This window comes from Leptonychotes weddellii, chromosome 14 (genome assembly GCF_054177405.1).
Source record: "Leptonychotes weddellii isolate Sample4059 chromosome 14, ASM5417740v2, whole genome shotgun sequence".
Classification (NCBI taxonomy): domain Eukaryota; kingdom Metazoa; phylum Chordata; class Mammalia; order Carnivora; family Phocidae; genus Leptonychotes; species Leptonychotes weddellii.
In genome coordinates, this window is record NC_138382.1 from 69,538,619 (window position 1) to 69,555,699 (window position 17,081).

Consider the following 17,081-nt stretch of genomic DNA (forward strand, 5'->3'; position numbering starts at 1 on the left):
AATCTTGCCGCTTGGGTTCTACCAAGGGCCCATCTCCACTTGAGCCCCAGGTCCCAAGCCCATCTGCCTTTGCAAAGACTCCACTCCTGTAACGATCTGTTGTTCTAGGACATCATCACTTCATTCAGGTGTCTCCGTACATGTCATATCCTCTGAGATACCTTCCCAGACCATCTTATCTAAAATATCTCCCCTTTCCCAATCGTTCTCTTTCTCCATACCTTGTGTTATTTTTCTTCATAGCACAGATCAGTACCAAATATCATGCTTTCTAATTATTTGCTTTATGTCAATCTTCTCTACTACAATGTAAGTCCCATGAGAGCAAGGATTTTTGCCTTTCTTACCCACCACTCTACCTTCAGCACATCATATAGTACCTGTGCATACTAGGTGTTCAATAAATATTTGCTGCATGAATGTGGAGTAAGCCTCTAACTTCATATAGCCAAGAGAACAAACTACTGATTTTCTACCCCAAAAGCATTTCCCATCTCAGTAAAATACACTACTTGGTTATGCAGGTCCCAAACCTTGGAGTCATTCTTGATTTTTAAAGTCCACATTCAATCTATCAGTTCTATCAACCGTACTTCCAAAATACATCCCCAATCTGATCACTTTTCATCATTTTCATTACTATGGTCCTAGGACCAAGATACCAATCCTGTGCCTCAACCACTGTAGTAATTTAATTGGTCTCCAGCCATGCACTTAGTGACATTTCTAAGACAAAATTAAAATCTCATTGTTGCGGGTTGGCTGGCTGGCTCAGTTGGTAGAGCATGTGACTCTTGATTTGATCAGGCTCCTGAGTTCAAGCCCCATGTTGGGCATAGAGCTTACTTAAAAAATAAGTAAGATTTGGGGCGCCCGGGTGGCTCAGTTGTTAAGCGTCTGCCTTCAGCTCAGGTCATGATCCCAGGGTCCTGGGATCAAGCCCCGCATGGGGCTCCCTGCTCAGCCAGGAGCCTGCTTCTCCCTCTCCCACTCCCCCTGCTTGTGTTCCCTCTCTAGCTGTGTCTCTGTCAAATAAATAAAACCTTTAAAAATAAATAAATAAGATAAAAAAAAAACCCCCAAATCCTCATCATTGCATTTGAATAAAACCCTACAATGGCTTCCAAATTCCTCACCATGGTCCATAAAGCCAGTATGATCTGGCCCTTGCCTACCTCTCCAGTCTTATCTTTTGTTGTTCTTCTCATTCTCCATCTTCCAGACACACTGGTCTTGTTTCTAGTTCCCACGCATGCCAAGTTTGTTTCCACCTCAGACGTTCTTAAAGTATTTTATCAGTAACTGAAATTGTATTTACATGTTTACTGTTCCTCTTCCTCCACTATAAGCATCTCAAATAGTACCTGGCACTTAACAATCACTTTTATAAATATCTGTTGAACTGGTTGATCCCAGGCTTTTGACACTCTCCAGAATGCAGCAACTCTTGGAAACACGATTCTAATACTCAGGAGACTGTTGGGAATTTACATTTAGTTTGGTTAGAGAGATGCATAGTAGTTAAAACAGGCTGGAGTAAAATTTATTTAAGTAAAACAAATGTTTGCTCCTGGTGTATTATGTGAAATAAGACAAAGGTTCTACCCTCAAAAACTCAGAGATAGGTAGCAACGTGTATTTTTTTAGCCAATAGGATAGTGACATCTTCCACCTCCTTAATCCTTGGTATCACCCTGTTTTTTCTTCTTTTTTCACACACCAACAGAGACTGTGAGGCTGGCTGGAAATAGGAATTATAGATTATTTGCTCTTTCAACATAAATATACTGAATTTACGTAACAGATACTTGCTAAGTGAAGAAAATATCAAGATTAATTACCCATAGGATAAGTGAAGTCCAGTGAAAATACACACATGCAAATAAATAATTGCAGTATGACAAGAGAACTGGATGTTACAAAGTATAAAGCACTACACCGGCACAGTGAAGGAAGCAACTAACACTGCCTGGGAAGTCAGGGAAGTCCTCAGAAGGAAGCTGACATCGGAGTATGACTAGGAACAGGAGCTCTCCAAATAGAGAAGAGAAAAGCATATGATATAGAGGAACAACATGTGCAAGGGAAAGAATGAAAGAATTTGTGTAGTAGTAAACAGTGATTAACAAGATGTACCTTAAAAAAATAAAAACTGCAAAAGGTAGAGTAAGGCTGGAAAGCTAGATTAGGACCAGATCCTGTGATATACTGAGGAACCAATTTAGAATGTAAAACAGAAGATGGACATGATTAGATGCTTATTTGCAAAAGAAAATCTTGGTAGCAATGAAATAGCCAGGTTGAACATAAGGAGATGCCAGGTTAAAGGCCATTAGAGTACTAAATTGATAAATTGGGTGAACACATGTGAAACACTAAAAATGGTACCTGACACCAAATGAGACCAATTAATTTGGCTATGATTATTATTTTTATACTACTACTATTATAATTTCAGACAAGAGATAATAAAATTCTGAAGTAGGTAATGGAGATGGAGAGCAGAAAGCCAGCTTGAAGACATAAGAGATAAAATGGATCTTCAGCTGGGGTACCAGTTATGGGTCGAATGGCAATGAAATCACAGTTTCTCCTCTGACTTTGTTAAGTCTAAGTACACCCAAGCAAGGTCCCCTAAAAAGTTCTACTTTCACTAAGAAGCTCTATTTCAGGTATGGGCAAGCTCAATAGATCTCCTAGAATCTCAAAAACCAGCCCAATATAAAACTCTATATACAGAGATGCTTAGACTGGGTGCAAACAGCATCTTTTTGTCTTAGGACTCCTATAACCTCTCTAGGCTCTTCCAGTAGGGGGAAAAACAGAGAAGAGAAGCATGTTTCTACTCTTCTTTTTAATGCAGACACACATATCACCTATCATATTGCTGCTGCTGCGGAGCTCATTACGTACAGGGCCCAGTGCCAGCAACTGAGGAGAGGAGACCATAATCAACAAGATAGATACAGTCCATTGAGCTTACACAGCAACAAGGCAGACAGTCAATAGATGAGGGGTCAGCAAGCTACCTCTTGTGGGCCAAAATTGCCTGTCTGTTGTAAATGAAGTATATAGCTATGCCCGTTTTATGCACTATGGCGGCTTTTTTGCTACAATGGCAGAATTGAGCGGTTGTGACAGTTCACTGCATGATCCGCCAAAATGAAAATATTTACTATCTGGACCTTGACATAAAATTTACCATAATTTAACCATAATTTTGATAAGCATGATAAAGAGGAACCTGGTTTAGTATGTAATATTGGGAAGACCCCCCAAAAAAGTGAAGGATAAGCTAGGCAAAAGAAAAGCTCCAAAGGCAAGGCCCCAAGGAACAACATGACGTAGAAGACCTAAGGTGGGAAGGAACATGATGCATTCCAGGCACTGTCAGAAGGTAAGCGTGGCCTGAGTATAAAATATATTCAGGAGCACTGTGAGATGAGATCAGAAAGGTAGGCATATAGATGATGCAGGGTCCACAATCTAGATTTTATAACTTTATCCACAGGGTATGAGAAACCACCTGTTTCTCATTATCTGCAATGAGCTTAATGTACAAAATTCTCCCTGTTTTGTGGGGAATGATGGGTTTGGGGTAGGCAACAATAGCTGTAAGAAGACTAGTTAGAAGGCAATCACAGATCGAGAAAAGGGGATGATAATTTGGACTATAAGGATGGAAAGAAGAATTGAGAAACATACAGGCAGGAAGCTGAACTGACTTGTTGACTAAGTAAGACAAGCAGATGAAAGGTGACAAAGATGGTGCCTTTAACATGGCATGTGTAACTGGCTGAACAGTACACTGGGGGAGAGCAGAATGAAAGGTGGGAGAGGATGTATGGGAGGAGAAAATTAGCTCAACTTGAGCTTCAAGTGTCTAAAAACAAAAGGGAGATGTCCACTAAGAGTTGATACACAGGTTGCTTCAATAGAAAGGCTGGAATCAATTTTTTGGCAACAGAGGCACCTGAGTGGCTCAGTTGGTTAAGTGTCTGCCTTCGGCTTAGACCATGATCTCAGGGTTCTGGGCTCCCTGCTCGGAGGGAGGGGGATGGGACAACTACTGCTTCTTCCTCTCCTTCTCCTTTGCCCCTCTCCCCCGCTCAAGCTCTCTCTCTCGCTCTCACTCAAATAAAGAAATAAACCCCAAAAAACAAAAAACAGAAACTTGGACAATACCTATGCTAAAAAGACCAAAAGCCATAAAAAGAAAATGTATCTGCTGTACTGTTTTACCTGGGACTTTGCCGTTATCTTCAACTGAACCTGACAAATAAGATTGCACGGAGGGGTGTTTTGTTCTGCACAGGTGCTTAACAAAAACATGGATTCCAGCTATACAATGCTTTAAAGTATGACCCTTGAATAAGCTTCTAAATCACTTATCATGTTAATCTTGCTCCCAGAAGTGAGAAGGTATAGTTTCAAAAGAAAAGATTATCTTGCAATCTAAGGAACTCTACAATGTGAACTTAATCACATCTGCAAAACCCACCATAAACTTTGAGACTACACAGGACACTTTCATAATGACCCCAAATTAAACCCATATGAAAAAGAATTTTCATAACTTACTTTTCAAGCTCTTCCTGAGAATGGGCAAAAGTACAATTTGTTCCTCGGGGACACCCTCCTTGCTGACGCAGATCTCGGCACATGCTAGTCTTGTATTTGCTGTTTGGCTGAGGCTACAAAAAAGAAAATTGGTGTGTGGAAAAGTGAGGACTCTTGGGATTTCAGAATTTTATGATTTACCGCTTTAATTCTTTTTCATGTTAGAGAAGTAATTCTTGTGCTGAAGCAACTGCCATTCCACCATTTCCCATTAGGCATTACACAGGGTAACTCTGAACTGCCATTTTAAATATTCCTTCTGAGGATTATCTGAAACTGGTTCAAATGTTATGTCTATTTATTTGTCAGGCAACATAATGCCCACAAAAATACAAGATTTTCTCCTCAATTCATTGCTGTCTTAAAATGATACCAAAACAAATGATTTAAAAAGCACTTAAAAAGGCATAAGCTTTGTCCACTTAAAACTCTCCCAGGAGAGGTAGAATATAATTTCCCCTGAAAGTGAAAATTTATGAAACTAATTTATTTGTCAGCTTGAGGGTACAGCTCTCTTCTTAGGCTTAGAGCTGTTTAAGTTCATAAAAACAATGAGGCAAAATATAAAAGCCTCATCATAACAGCTATAACTGCATCAAAATTTAAGATGGCATTGTAATTTCTGTGACCTTAATAAAGATGAAACATTTATCTGTCAGTTAATGTTTGAATATTATAATGTTTTCTAATAGAATAAGGGTAAAAGAGTGCAAAGATCACTTTGGAGTAGATTTGATCCCAGCTCTGTCACTTACTGTCACCAGGACCTTAGATTTGTTATTTAACCTCTTTAAACTTTAGCTTGGGAACAGCAATTATCTTGCAGGTGGCTGTGAGGATTAGAAATTATATAAATAAAATACTGAACATAAGAACTTGGCTCACAGTGACGTAATAAGTGGGCATAATTATTAGAATAAAAGATTATGCCTTAAGCAACTCCTTCTAAAGTACATTGCAAATATTTTAAAAATTCTAACTCCACACATTTACAAACAGATATTCATTTGTATGAGAGCAATGGAGAAAAAAGTGATGATTTCCCTACATTAGAAAAGAATTAGACAAAATATCTGGAAGGAATCATTGAGCTGTACTTGGTCAAAACATTGACAGTGAACTCATATTCAAAATATTCTCCCAATGGGGGCGCCTGGGTGGCTTAGTCGTTAAGTGTCTGCCTTCGGCTCAGGTCATGATCCCAGGGTCCTGGGGTTGAGCCCTGCATCAGGCTCCCTGCTCAGCAGAAGCCTGCTTCTCCCTCTCCCACTCCCCCTGCTTGTGCTCCCTCTCTCGCTGTGTCTCTGTCAAATAAATAAAATCTTAAAAAAAAAAAAAATACTCTCCCCATGGTTGTGCCATGCTATGAATTATCAGGTATACTAAAACTTGAGTTTCTCTCAAAAGAACAGAGATAATAGAAACCTAAAAGAGCAGAGTCACGTAAGAAGTCCATTAACCGAAAAGCTTGTTCAAGATGTTCAGGATGAAGCTCTGTTAGAGGTAACAGCAGTCAGAAGTGCAATGAATGTGCTTACCTGAGGTGTCTCATGGCCTTTCCTACTATAATTTTGTATGAAGTCCACAAGGCCATGAACCACTGTTTTAACAGCTACCATTGCATTTTCTAGCTGCTCCCAAGTTGGTGAAACAGCATCTAAAATAAGCCGTCAAGGGGATGGGGGGAAAAATTTGTTAGCAGTAATTCTCTTGTGTTATTTACCTCAAGGGCAGAAAAAGTATAAGCAACTGAATATTTTTTCACATACCTGGATTAGGGTCTATGTTTGCAAGAAGCTCTAAATGAGGCCTCAGTCTATTTAAGTTAGCTGGGTCACCCGTTCGTTGCAAAACAATTGTCAATTCCTGGACACTCTTTGCAAATGATTCTGGAGACTGCAGCTAACAAAACAGACAAGAGAATGGCTTTTACTCTGCTTCTTATGACACATCTATATTCAAATGCTTCATTTAGTCAACATACTAAACAGGTTTTCAAGTGCCTTCAGATTCCATAGTAGGAGTTATCAATGATGAATGAAATTTTCACCTCAGAATCTGCCCTATGAAATTCATCATTAGACACTTAGAAAACTTACTTATTATAAGCTATATTAGCTCTCTGGGGTCAAAACACAGATAAACAACAGACTCTGAAAGCCAGGCTGCTTTTATGCTACTATCCTATATGTGCTTCCCTATTGCCTCCCGTCGTTTATTTTGAAAGTTAGAAAAATAATAAAAAGAAATAAAGATAAAATAATACACAGTCTGATACTTAAAACACAGGAATCTCCAACTAGTTGTCTCTTTAGTTCCTTTAGAAGATTGCAATGCTCTTCTAAGTAACAGCAATGATATAAAACAAACATCACTAATTTCACAAACCTTATCAATGATAGACTGCATGTGTGATTTATGTGCCAAGTCACCATACAGAAGTGAAGACCACTGCTCAGGTGAAATGCGGAGTCCTGCTTCCATAGCAATATGAACAATTTGGGCATCATGTTCTCTGCGTAATGCTTCATAACTCCGAAATTCCTCCTTTAGCTGCATCAGAGAAGAATCTTCATCCCTTTTGGTAACCTAAGAAATAGAAAGGAGAAAAAAAAACCCTATCAGAATTGGTCTGCTCTCCCTCCTTCTCCAATCAATTCTTTTGGTGGGGGAGAGTACAGATATCAGACACCAGACAAAAGAAGGTGCAAAGAGGAGAATGTCCTTATCACAAATTCTTTTTGGAACAAAGCAGACCTTACATAACCCAGTACATAGTTTTTCCTTCTTTCAATGAACTCAGCAGCTGATAGAGAAGACACTTGTAAACAAAAAATTATAGTATACATGCTCTTATAATGCTCCATGGCAACATAAAGGAAAGGCAATTAAATCTGACTTGGGGGAGAAGGAAGGGATAACAGAGGAGGCTTCCCCATCTTGAAGGCTGCATGAACTGAGTCTTGAAGAATGAATAGGCGTTTCCAGGTAAGAAACAGAATCCTAACAAGAGTAGCAAGTGGTGAAATAGAAAAATGAAAGAGCAGAGCACATAGAATTAAAGACTAAGAGGCTAGAGAAGAATCATAGAGGGCCTTATAAACTATGGTGAGAAATTTATATATTATGCTGAAGGGAATGGGAAGCCACTGAGGACTTTTAAGCTAGGAATGAGAGATCAGTCCAATGGGTAGACATATATTAGCACTGCCACGTGATGATTAAGAAATTTTCTATCACCACAAAAATGATCATTAGGGTATTTATACAGCTTTAATTTATACCTGACTTAAGTCATTTAAAAAACATAAATTCAAAAGCTTCCAGTTTCACATTCCCTACTGAAACTGTCTAATTCTCCAAACATGCAAGTGTATGACTAGATAATTTCCACAATAGATATCATTTATCTAAAACTTGCACAGTGAAATTTGAAACTTGGCTAGGATTCAGAATACCTAGGACTAGTACAGATTCTATAATTCAGAATGAACAAATCATTCAAACTGTTCAAAATCATGATTTTCTCATTGGCAAAATGAAAATATCTCCAAACCACCTCACTGGTTCTTTCTATTGTTGGCACATGAGACAACAATAATATGACCCCAAGAATATGAAGATGGGAAAATCAAGTTACCATCTGAGAATTAATAGTATCAGTTCAAAATCTCTTTTGGAATAATGTAATTACATTAGAGAAAAGTGTGGGACATCCAAAATTCTAAACATAATCTTAGGTATAATTTGGGAGCAGAGTAACTTAGAAGTCCCCAAAATCTATATTCTACTTTAACCTATTTAAAGAAACACTGAGGAAACGAAAGAATTAACAACCTAAAAAACAGAAAAGAGAAACCCAAGAACCAGATAACGGTAGCATCACCCAACTACCACGTAGGCTACAAGGGTGCCTCATAGGCAGCATAAGCATCTATTCACCTGAGTAGTAAAGACATACACAGGTGGCTAACAGAGCATGGTCATATTAAAGTTCTCACTACCATGCATCAAAATCACCCGTGAAGCATTAAAAACTACAATTTCAGGTAATCACAATTCCTGGCTTTGAAGACCACACGATTTAAAAAGTATGTATGAATGCTCAAGTCCCACATCAGATACACCAAATCAGAATATATCCGGGGATGGGACCCAGGATTGTATACTTTTAAAAAACCCATAAATAATTCTGATGCAGATCGTTAGTTGGGAATCACTGCATCAAATGTTGGAATGATTAACTCCCTTGCGCTGAAGCCAGGCTACTCAAGCAAAGGTCTGATATCTTCGGCAGGAAAATATCTACAATATGATGATTTAAGTCATGTAAGAATTGCACTTCTCATTACAAATTAATAAAATAGATCATCCATTGTGGGTGACCTTGGTAAGGGTGTTCTATTCCTGAAGAAAGAATCTACTGTATGCACCCACAAAAATTCACATCTCTAAGCCTATAAAATCAAGGAAAGACCTTTGACAATTGTGATTTTACTAGAGTAAATGACACCCAAGAGAGGCCTTTTGGCAGTTAAGTCAGTACGTTATCTTTTATTAATCTAAACACTGCTTTAACATTTTATTTATTAATTTTTTTTTAAAGATTTTATTTATTTATTTGACAGAGAGAGACACAGCGAGAGACGGAACACAAGCAGGGCGAGTGGGAGAGGGAGAACCAGGCTTCCTGCTGAGCAGGGAGTCCGATGCAGGGCTCGATCCCAGGATCGTGGGATCATGACCTGAGCCGAAGGCAGACGCTTAACGACTGAGCCACCCAGGCGCCCTGCTTTAACATTTTAAACTATAGTGCAGTGAGGATGAAATGAGAGCATAAAATTGAAATCACTTTCTATACTAGTGTTATTCAAATGTCAGATGTTAGAAACAACTGTAGATGACTATCATAAACCACAAATCAGTACGATTCCTATGAGAGAAAAAACACATTAAATCAGGAATACAGTGTGAGAACCTAGTCAGTCACCTGAGGATGATAAATGATCTCTGTAATTTGGTTGCTTAGCCAAAAACATAATGTTTGAGGAACCAGGGATTCATTTCTATTTTTGCCCTTAAGGGCACAAAATCAAGCACTATAACTATCAAGGAGATAGTGTCCAAACCTCATTAGTGGAGATAAGTGAGTTCATTTGAACATATTTCCATCAGCAATTACCTGTTATTTCAAACTAAGCAGTCTGCCGAAAAATTTTTTTCTGTCTGTACTGTTTTCACTATTGGGCTATAAACCCAGCAAAATAGCTTTGGCTTTCAAATTTTGATGTTTTACTTTTATAGAAGCCAATGGACTTTCCTAGTTCCAAGTATCTGGGCTTTTCTCAAGATCCAGCCAGCAGTCCCTACTCTTGTAACATGCAGAAACTTTTAAGGATTCAGCCTACTTTCCACCTCTCTCAGTACCTGTAACCACGCACAGGTCTATAAGACAATGCAACCACATTTCTAAGTATCTTGGGGTTTTTCTGTCTTCTCCACCAAAACAAAACACACACAAAAAATCACACCTCCTAAATGCAGAGTGGGGCAAGTACCTCAACTCTTCATTCTCTTGTCCTGAAGGCAACATTATAGGCCATCTTCAGATTAAAGGTCATAATCTAATCACAACAGGGAATAAAATAAAAATAACAATGGGAAATTGAAAAACCAACTTCTTACGTTCTTTTATATAATTTTCCCTTTTAAGATGGGAAATTCATTTGAATTAGACTTCTTTAGTCTACATTCATTATCCCAAGAGTCAAGTTTACCAAACTATTTCCTTATGCTCTGTTTTCTGTTACTGACACCTTCACATGTTTATTCTCAACAGGTAGTATCACAGATGCAAACAATGCAGAAGGAAAACAAAGTTTCCTTTCAACTCTTAGAAGCATTCTGCATTCCTGGAGCCTCTAGACCAGGTAACATCCATTCTAGAAAGCCTCTATCTCATACAAAGGCATGTAATGTCTAGATGGCTGCTTGCTACTTACCTTAAAACATGAAGCTCGATACAGTAGTTGCACAACATGACCAATACTTGTTTTTGATGCCTGAGGAAATCTTGGTTCTAGTCTTTGCACAACAAAAAGTACCAGTACTTTCCTTGAGAGAGCAGAGCCATCTTCTAATGCTAGCAATACCAGCTTCAAGGCCTCTTCTTGCATAGCTAGAAGTGAGAAACATGAATTCACAATAAATGAGAAACCCTGCAGATCATGTCTGTCAGACTTCTTTGGGTATTAGGTTCATGGCGGTCCATTATCCACAGTCTGTATTTCATTAGCACAAAAAGAGGACACCACACATACAAAAATACAGTTTACTTAAAAAGCAATCAAACAAAATGTAATTTCTACTAAACAACCATTTAGAACATAAATCAACAGAACTTAAAACATATCTCCTGCAGGTATTTAATAATCAACTAGATAACAATAATGTTACAGTGCAAAGAAAAAAATCCTCATTTACAAAATACATGGAGATACTGATATATTAAATACATATAAAGAACACATAGTAGCCTTATGGTAAATGGTAATTTTTCTTTAATGCTTGGGACTGTTAACTTTGCCTGACAACAATTTTGTACGATTTTAAAGTGATATTAACCTGTGGATGCAATACCTAAAGAAGGTATTAATTTATGTTGTTTTCCAGCCAGGGATGTATATAGTATAATCTGAATCTAATCATGAGGAAATATCAGACAAACTCAAATTAAGGAATTTTTTATAAAATAACTGCCTGTAGGGGCACCTGGGTGGCTCAGCTGGTTAAGCATCTGTCTTTGGCTCAGGTCATGATCCCAGGTCCTCAGATGGAGCCCCACGTCGGGCTCCCGGCTGAGTGGGGAGCCTGCTTCTCCCTCTCCCCCATGCTTATGCACGCGTGATTTCTCTAATAAATAAATAAAATCTTTAAAAAAAAAACCAACTGCCTGTATCCTTGAAGAATAACAACATCAGACAAAGAAGGGCTGAAGAAGGGTTCCCGATAAAAGAAGACTAAAAAGAGATGGCAAATAAATAGAATAAGTGATCTTGGACTGGACTGTATTCTGAAAGAAAAATTCCATTAAAGACATTTTTGGAATAATTGAACTAGATTTTAGTATGGTATGTAGGTTAAATTTTCTCAGTCTGATGAACGTACTGTTGTTACATAAGATGGTATCCTTGTTTTTTGGAAATACATTGAAGTATAAAGGGATAACAGGGCACTGAAATATGCACCCTGTTCTCAAATGGTTCAGAAAAGAGGAAAAGGGCAAATAACATAACAAATATAACAAAATATTAAAAACTAGTGATTGCGGATAAAGAGTATACAGGAATTCTCTGCATTGTTCTTGCAACTTTTGGGTAAATCAGAAATTATTTTAAAATTAAAAGTTAAAAGTGCACTGGTTCTCAATTAAAACAGTGGAACTTCAAAACTGAGAGCGCATCTAGAATCTGGATTAAAAATCAAACCGTAAAAAAAATAAATAAATAAAAAATAAAAATAAAAATCAAACCCTTTTACAAGTGAGGCACTGAGGTCAAGGTTCACAACTAGATAGCAGCAAAACTGTACTTGTACCAAGGACTTTTTTAAAAAATTGAGGTAAACTTTATATAAAATTAACCCCTTTAGAGAATACAATTCACATGAACAACCATCAGGTCTATCTAGGAAACCTACAGCCATTACGCAGTCACCTACCATAGCCTTACCTCCAGCCTCTGGCAACCACTAGCTTGCAGTCTGATTCTATGGATTTACCTTTGTGGATACTTCAAATATATGGAATCATAGAATATGTGACCTTTTTCCTGGCTTCTTTCACTTAACATAATATTACTGAAGTTCACCTACACTGTAGCATATATCAATTTCAATCCTTTTTTAATTTTTATGCTGACTTTATATAGAAATAAAAATATTTTATATATTTCAATTCTTTCTGTGGCTGAATAATATTCTATTTATGGACAAAGCACATCTGGTTATCCATTCATCAGCTGATGCACGTGTGGATTGCTTCCACCTTTGGACCACTGTGATGAAAGCTGCTGTAAACACTGGCGTACAAGCATTAGTTTGAATCCCTGTTCAGTTCTTTGGGATATATACACAAGGAGTGGGACTGCTGGGTCATACGGTAACTCTGACTTTATGAGGACCCGACAAGTCGTTTTACAGAGACTGCACCGTTCTGCTTCCCACGTTTCACCCACATCCTCACCAATTTTCCATTTTTTAGATTATGGCAAACCTAGCCGGTGTGAAGTGATATCTCATTGTGATTTTGATTTGCAATTCCTTAATGACTAATGACACTGAGAATCTTTCCAAGCTCTTTTTGGCCATCTGTGTACCTTCTTTGGAGAAATGTCTATTCACGCCCTTCGTCCATTTTTTTACGTTGTGTTGTCTTTTTGTTGTTGAGTGGTAGAACAAAGGATATTTAATACCTTATCTAGTGCTTCTTGGGTCAGGTAAATAAATATGAGGAAATATCCAAAAACAGCATTTTTAAATTACATATAAATGTGGATTTTTCAAATTATTTTTTAACTTAACTTTGTATTATGGTAAATTTTCAACATACGTAAAAGTAGAGATCACATGAACCCATAAGATAGCTGTTGCCAGTTCTTACCCACTTTTCTAGTTTGCTTTGGCTGGAGTGTTTTGATGTAAATCCCACACAACATAGCATTTCACCCTTAAATAATTCATTATATATTTCTAACATGTAAGGACTTCAAAAAAAATTGTACACCATCATCACATTTTAAAAAAGTAATATATATCCTTACTATCATCTAATATCCAGTTCACGTTGAATTTTTTCCCACGGTCTCAAAAATTTCTTCTTATATATACTTGGCTTCTTTAGTAAGTACCCAAATAAAGTCCATATTGCTTTTGGTTAATATGCCTTTCAGCTTAAAAAAAAAAAAAAAAAACTATACTAGCTTCCCACTACCCTTCACTTTCCCATTTAGGAGAAAATTCAGGTTTTCTCTGAATTTTTTGAAGAAACAATCATTTTTCTAAACAATTCCCGACATTCTTGATTTGGCTATTTTTGTGCTTATAGTATTTCTAAATATGTTCATTTAGCCTCCTTATTTCATGTAAACTACAGGCTTGATTATATTCAGAATGAGTTTTTATTTTTTGAGGTTTTGTTTCTTTTTCTGCCAAGCATACTTGTTATTCCGTATATTACATAAGGAGATACTTAAGGCCTAGATGTCTCACTTTTAGTAATGTTAGTGGGTTTAGTAATAATGATCAATATGTTCAGGCCTCATGCATCTATAGTAAATTTTCCCAGCAACCTTACATCTAATGGTTTTAATAGCTACTAATAATTCTTGTATAGACCCACTAATTCATTTGTGGTTGTAAATGTGTGATTTTTCTACTTTTGACACTTTTTTCTACTTTTGACACTTTTTTTCTAAATTTATTAGCTGGAATTTTGCTAAAAGAGGAAGCTACACTCAACACCCTGAGAAACTGTCTTTGAAAAGTTTGTAAAGGAAAGGCAGAAAAAACATGCTTGATTTTTATTCTACTCTTTTGCAATTTCTAGAATAATGTGTTGGCATTATTTAGCAACTGCCAAAGATAACCGATTAATTTTTCCTGTACCATCATTACAAAATCATGGATTTTCATATATTTTATGTTTCAATCCATTACAGTCATTATTCATTTTGGTGTTCGAACTGTGCCACTCATGGCCAGTGGAAGCCCTTTCAAATTTACTTCTAATTCTGACAAGATGCCAATGATCTCTGATAGCTTTTTTGCTTTCTAGCCCAAGAATTCCCAGGCTCAACTCGTACTTGCTATCCTAGAACTGGAATATGGCATTATCTAAAGACTAAACAGCTCTGCTTCTTTTTAATGGGCAATGGTATTTATTAAGAGTCATAATCTGGGTGCTATGGCTATTCACTGTTTCTAAGCCCTTTCAGTGGACAGATCTAGGGAATACGCGTTTTTAGAGACAGAAAAGTAAATGAGCCTGTACTTACATTGACAATTCAAATTTAAAACTAAAGGGTTCTTACATAAATTCTTTGATTTCATACTTTTTAAAAAAGATTTTATTTATTTGAGAGAGAACAGAGCAAGAGTGAGAGAGAGAGCACATGAGAGGGGGTGGAGGACCAGAGGGAGGAGAAGCAGGCTCCCCAAGGAGCAGGGAGCCTGACATGGGGCTCGATCACAGGACACTGGGATCATGACCTGAGCCGAAGGTAGACACCCAACTGATTGAGCCACCCAGGCGCCCTGATTTCATACTTGTATCTTTTCCTTTAAATGATGAAAATCTTGGTTCCTGATGGCATTAACATAATTACTTACTTGCTTTATCCTACTGTGTGCCTGATTATACCCTAGGATTATATATCCCACTAGGGATATAAAAATCAAAACACTGTGTTCCAAAGTCACCTGTAATAATTCATTCCTGATGAATATGCTACCAACTTAATGTAGTTTTAAATTTTTTGTTTTTAGGTATTGTGTCTTATTCTTTTTAATTAAACTTTTAAAATTTATTTTTACTAAAAATTGTTTTATAATTACATAGAACATTTACATGGGTCCCAAGTATAAAACAAGGTACATTCAACAAGGTCTAGTTCTATCCTGTCTGCTTTCTCTTGGTGCCTCCTTCCTCTATATAAGTTTATTACTTTTAAATATCTCCTACCATTGTTTCTTTTGGAAAATATAAACAAAAGTAGACAATGGTTCTATCTCCCTTTCTTAGATAAAAAATATTATAATAAGCACACTATTCTGCACTTTGTTGTTCTTGTTTTTAAAGATTTTATGTATTTGACAGAGAGAGTGAGAGAGCACAAGCAGGGGGAGCAGCAGAGGGAGAGAGAGAAACAGGCTCCCCGCTGAGCAGGGAGTCTGATGCGGGGCTCGATCCCAGGGCCGTGGGATCATGACCTGAGCCAAAGGCAGACGCTTAACTGACTGAGCCACCCAGGTGCACCTGTTTTTTTCTTTTGTTTCTTTCTTTTCCTTCTTTTTTAAAGTAAGCTCTACAAACAACATGGGGCTTGAACTCATGACCCTGAGGCCAAGAGTCTCATGCTCCACTAACGGAGCCAGTCAGGTGCCCCTTTTGCTTTTTTTTTTTAACGTATAGCGATCACACCCTAGCAGAACATATACATCTTCCTCATTCCTTTCGACAGTTGCAGAGTACTCCACTCAAAGGATATACCTGTTTATTAAACAAGTGTCTTCTTCATAGACATTCGGGTTGCTTCCAGATGTTTGCTGTTACAAATAGTGCTTTTGTAACTATGCATTCTGGGGGCACTTGGCTGGCTTAGTCAGAAGAGCATGGCTTAGATGCTCAGATTCACAGCCCTGGCTTAGTCAGGGCTGTGAATCTGAGCCCCATGCTGGGTGCAGAGATTACTTAAATATAAACTTAAAAAAAAATAACTATGCATTCTGTATTTTTTGCTGTATCTTTGGGATAGATTTGTAGAAATGGAACTGTTAGGCCAAAGAATAAGTGCATAGGTGATTTTGGTAGACGTTGTGGAATATCTCTCTTTAAAATGTGTGCCACTTACAAACAATGAATCATGGAACACTACATCTAAAACTAATGATGTAATGTATGGTAATTAACATAACAATGTGCCACTTAGTACTCCCACTGTTATTGGATGAAAGTACCTGTTTTCCCACAGCCCTGACAACAAAATATACTGTCAAACTTTTTAATTCTGCCAATCTGATACATGAGAAACGGTCAATATAATTTTCGTGAATATTTCTCTTGATATGAGAAACACTGAGTATATTTTATATGTTTGAGGGCCATTTACATTACTTTTTCTCGTGCATTTTCTGGTTATATCTTTTGCCAATTTTTAAATTGGGTGGTTGGTATCTTTCTCTGAGTTTTTAGACGTACCTTACATATTAGTTATATTAGTCCTTTGTGATAGAATACAAACATTTTTCTAAGTTTGTAATTTTTTTACTTTGCTGATATTTTCTGTGATGCAATTAAAAAAATATTTAGTCATATATCAGTCTTTTCTATTACTGCTTCTGCATTTGGAGTAAAAAAAAGTGTTTCCTATACTAAGTTATAGAGGAATTCACTCTTGCATTCTTTATTAGTTGTATGACGTATTTTTTAATAACAAATATTTATGACCTACTCGGAATTTAAGTAGCTATGGTGTATAAGAAATATATCCAATTTTATCTTTTTCCACATCTATTCAGTTGTCCCAATGTCACTTATTTAAAAAGTTTCCTTCACACACACTCACACACAAAATTCTACCTGACTATAGTTCTAAATCAGAAAGGTAAAATAATAAAGCTCTAAAAGGTAACAGAAAAGTGTACTTCATTCATAACCTAATTATACGTAAAGATTTTTTAAATAG

At 37.1% G+C, this 17,081-nt stretch overlaps 1 protein-coding gene and 1 non-coding gene across 5 annotated transcripts in view; both read right to left on the reverse strand.

Annotated features, from left to right (window-relative positions):
- RC3H2 (ring finger and CCCH-type domains 2) overlaps window positions 1-17,081 on the reverse strand; it is a 54,212-nt gene that overhangs the window by 23,285 nt on the left and 13,846 nt on the right. For all 4 annotated transcript variants that reach the window (XM_031034715.2, XM_031034716.2, XM_031034714.2 and 1 more), the window contains exons 5-9: window positions 10,623-10,798; window positions 7,009-7,209; window positions 6,390-6,522; window positions 6,159-6,277; window positions 4,582-4,694 (exon numbers count right to left, since the gene is read on the reverse strand). In XM_031034715.2, the coding sequence (XP_030890575.1) occupies window positions 4,582-4,694; window positions 6,159-6,277; window positions 6,390-6,522; window positions 7,009-7,209; window positions 10,623-10,798 (742 nt within the window). The remainder of the gene's footprint in view (window positions 1-4,581; window positions 4,695-6,158; window positions 6,278-6,389; window positions 6,523-7,008; window positions 7,210-10,622; window positions 10,799-17,081) is intronic.
- Window positions 6,610-6,721, reverse strand: LOC115943025 (small nucleolar RNA SNORD90). The gene has a single exon (XR_004077619.1). It is a non-coding gene; the product is annotated as a small nucleolar RNA SNORD90 (small nucleolar RNA).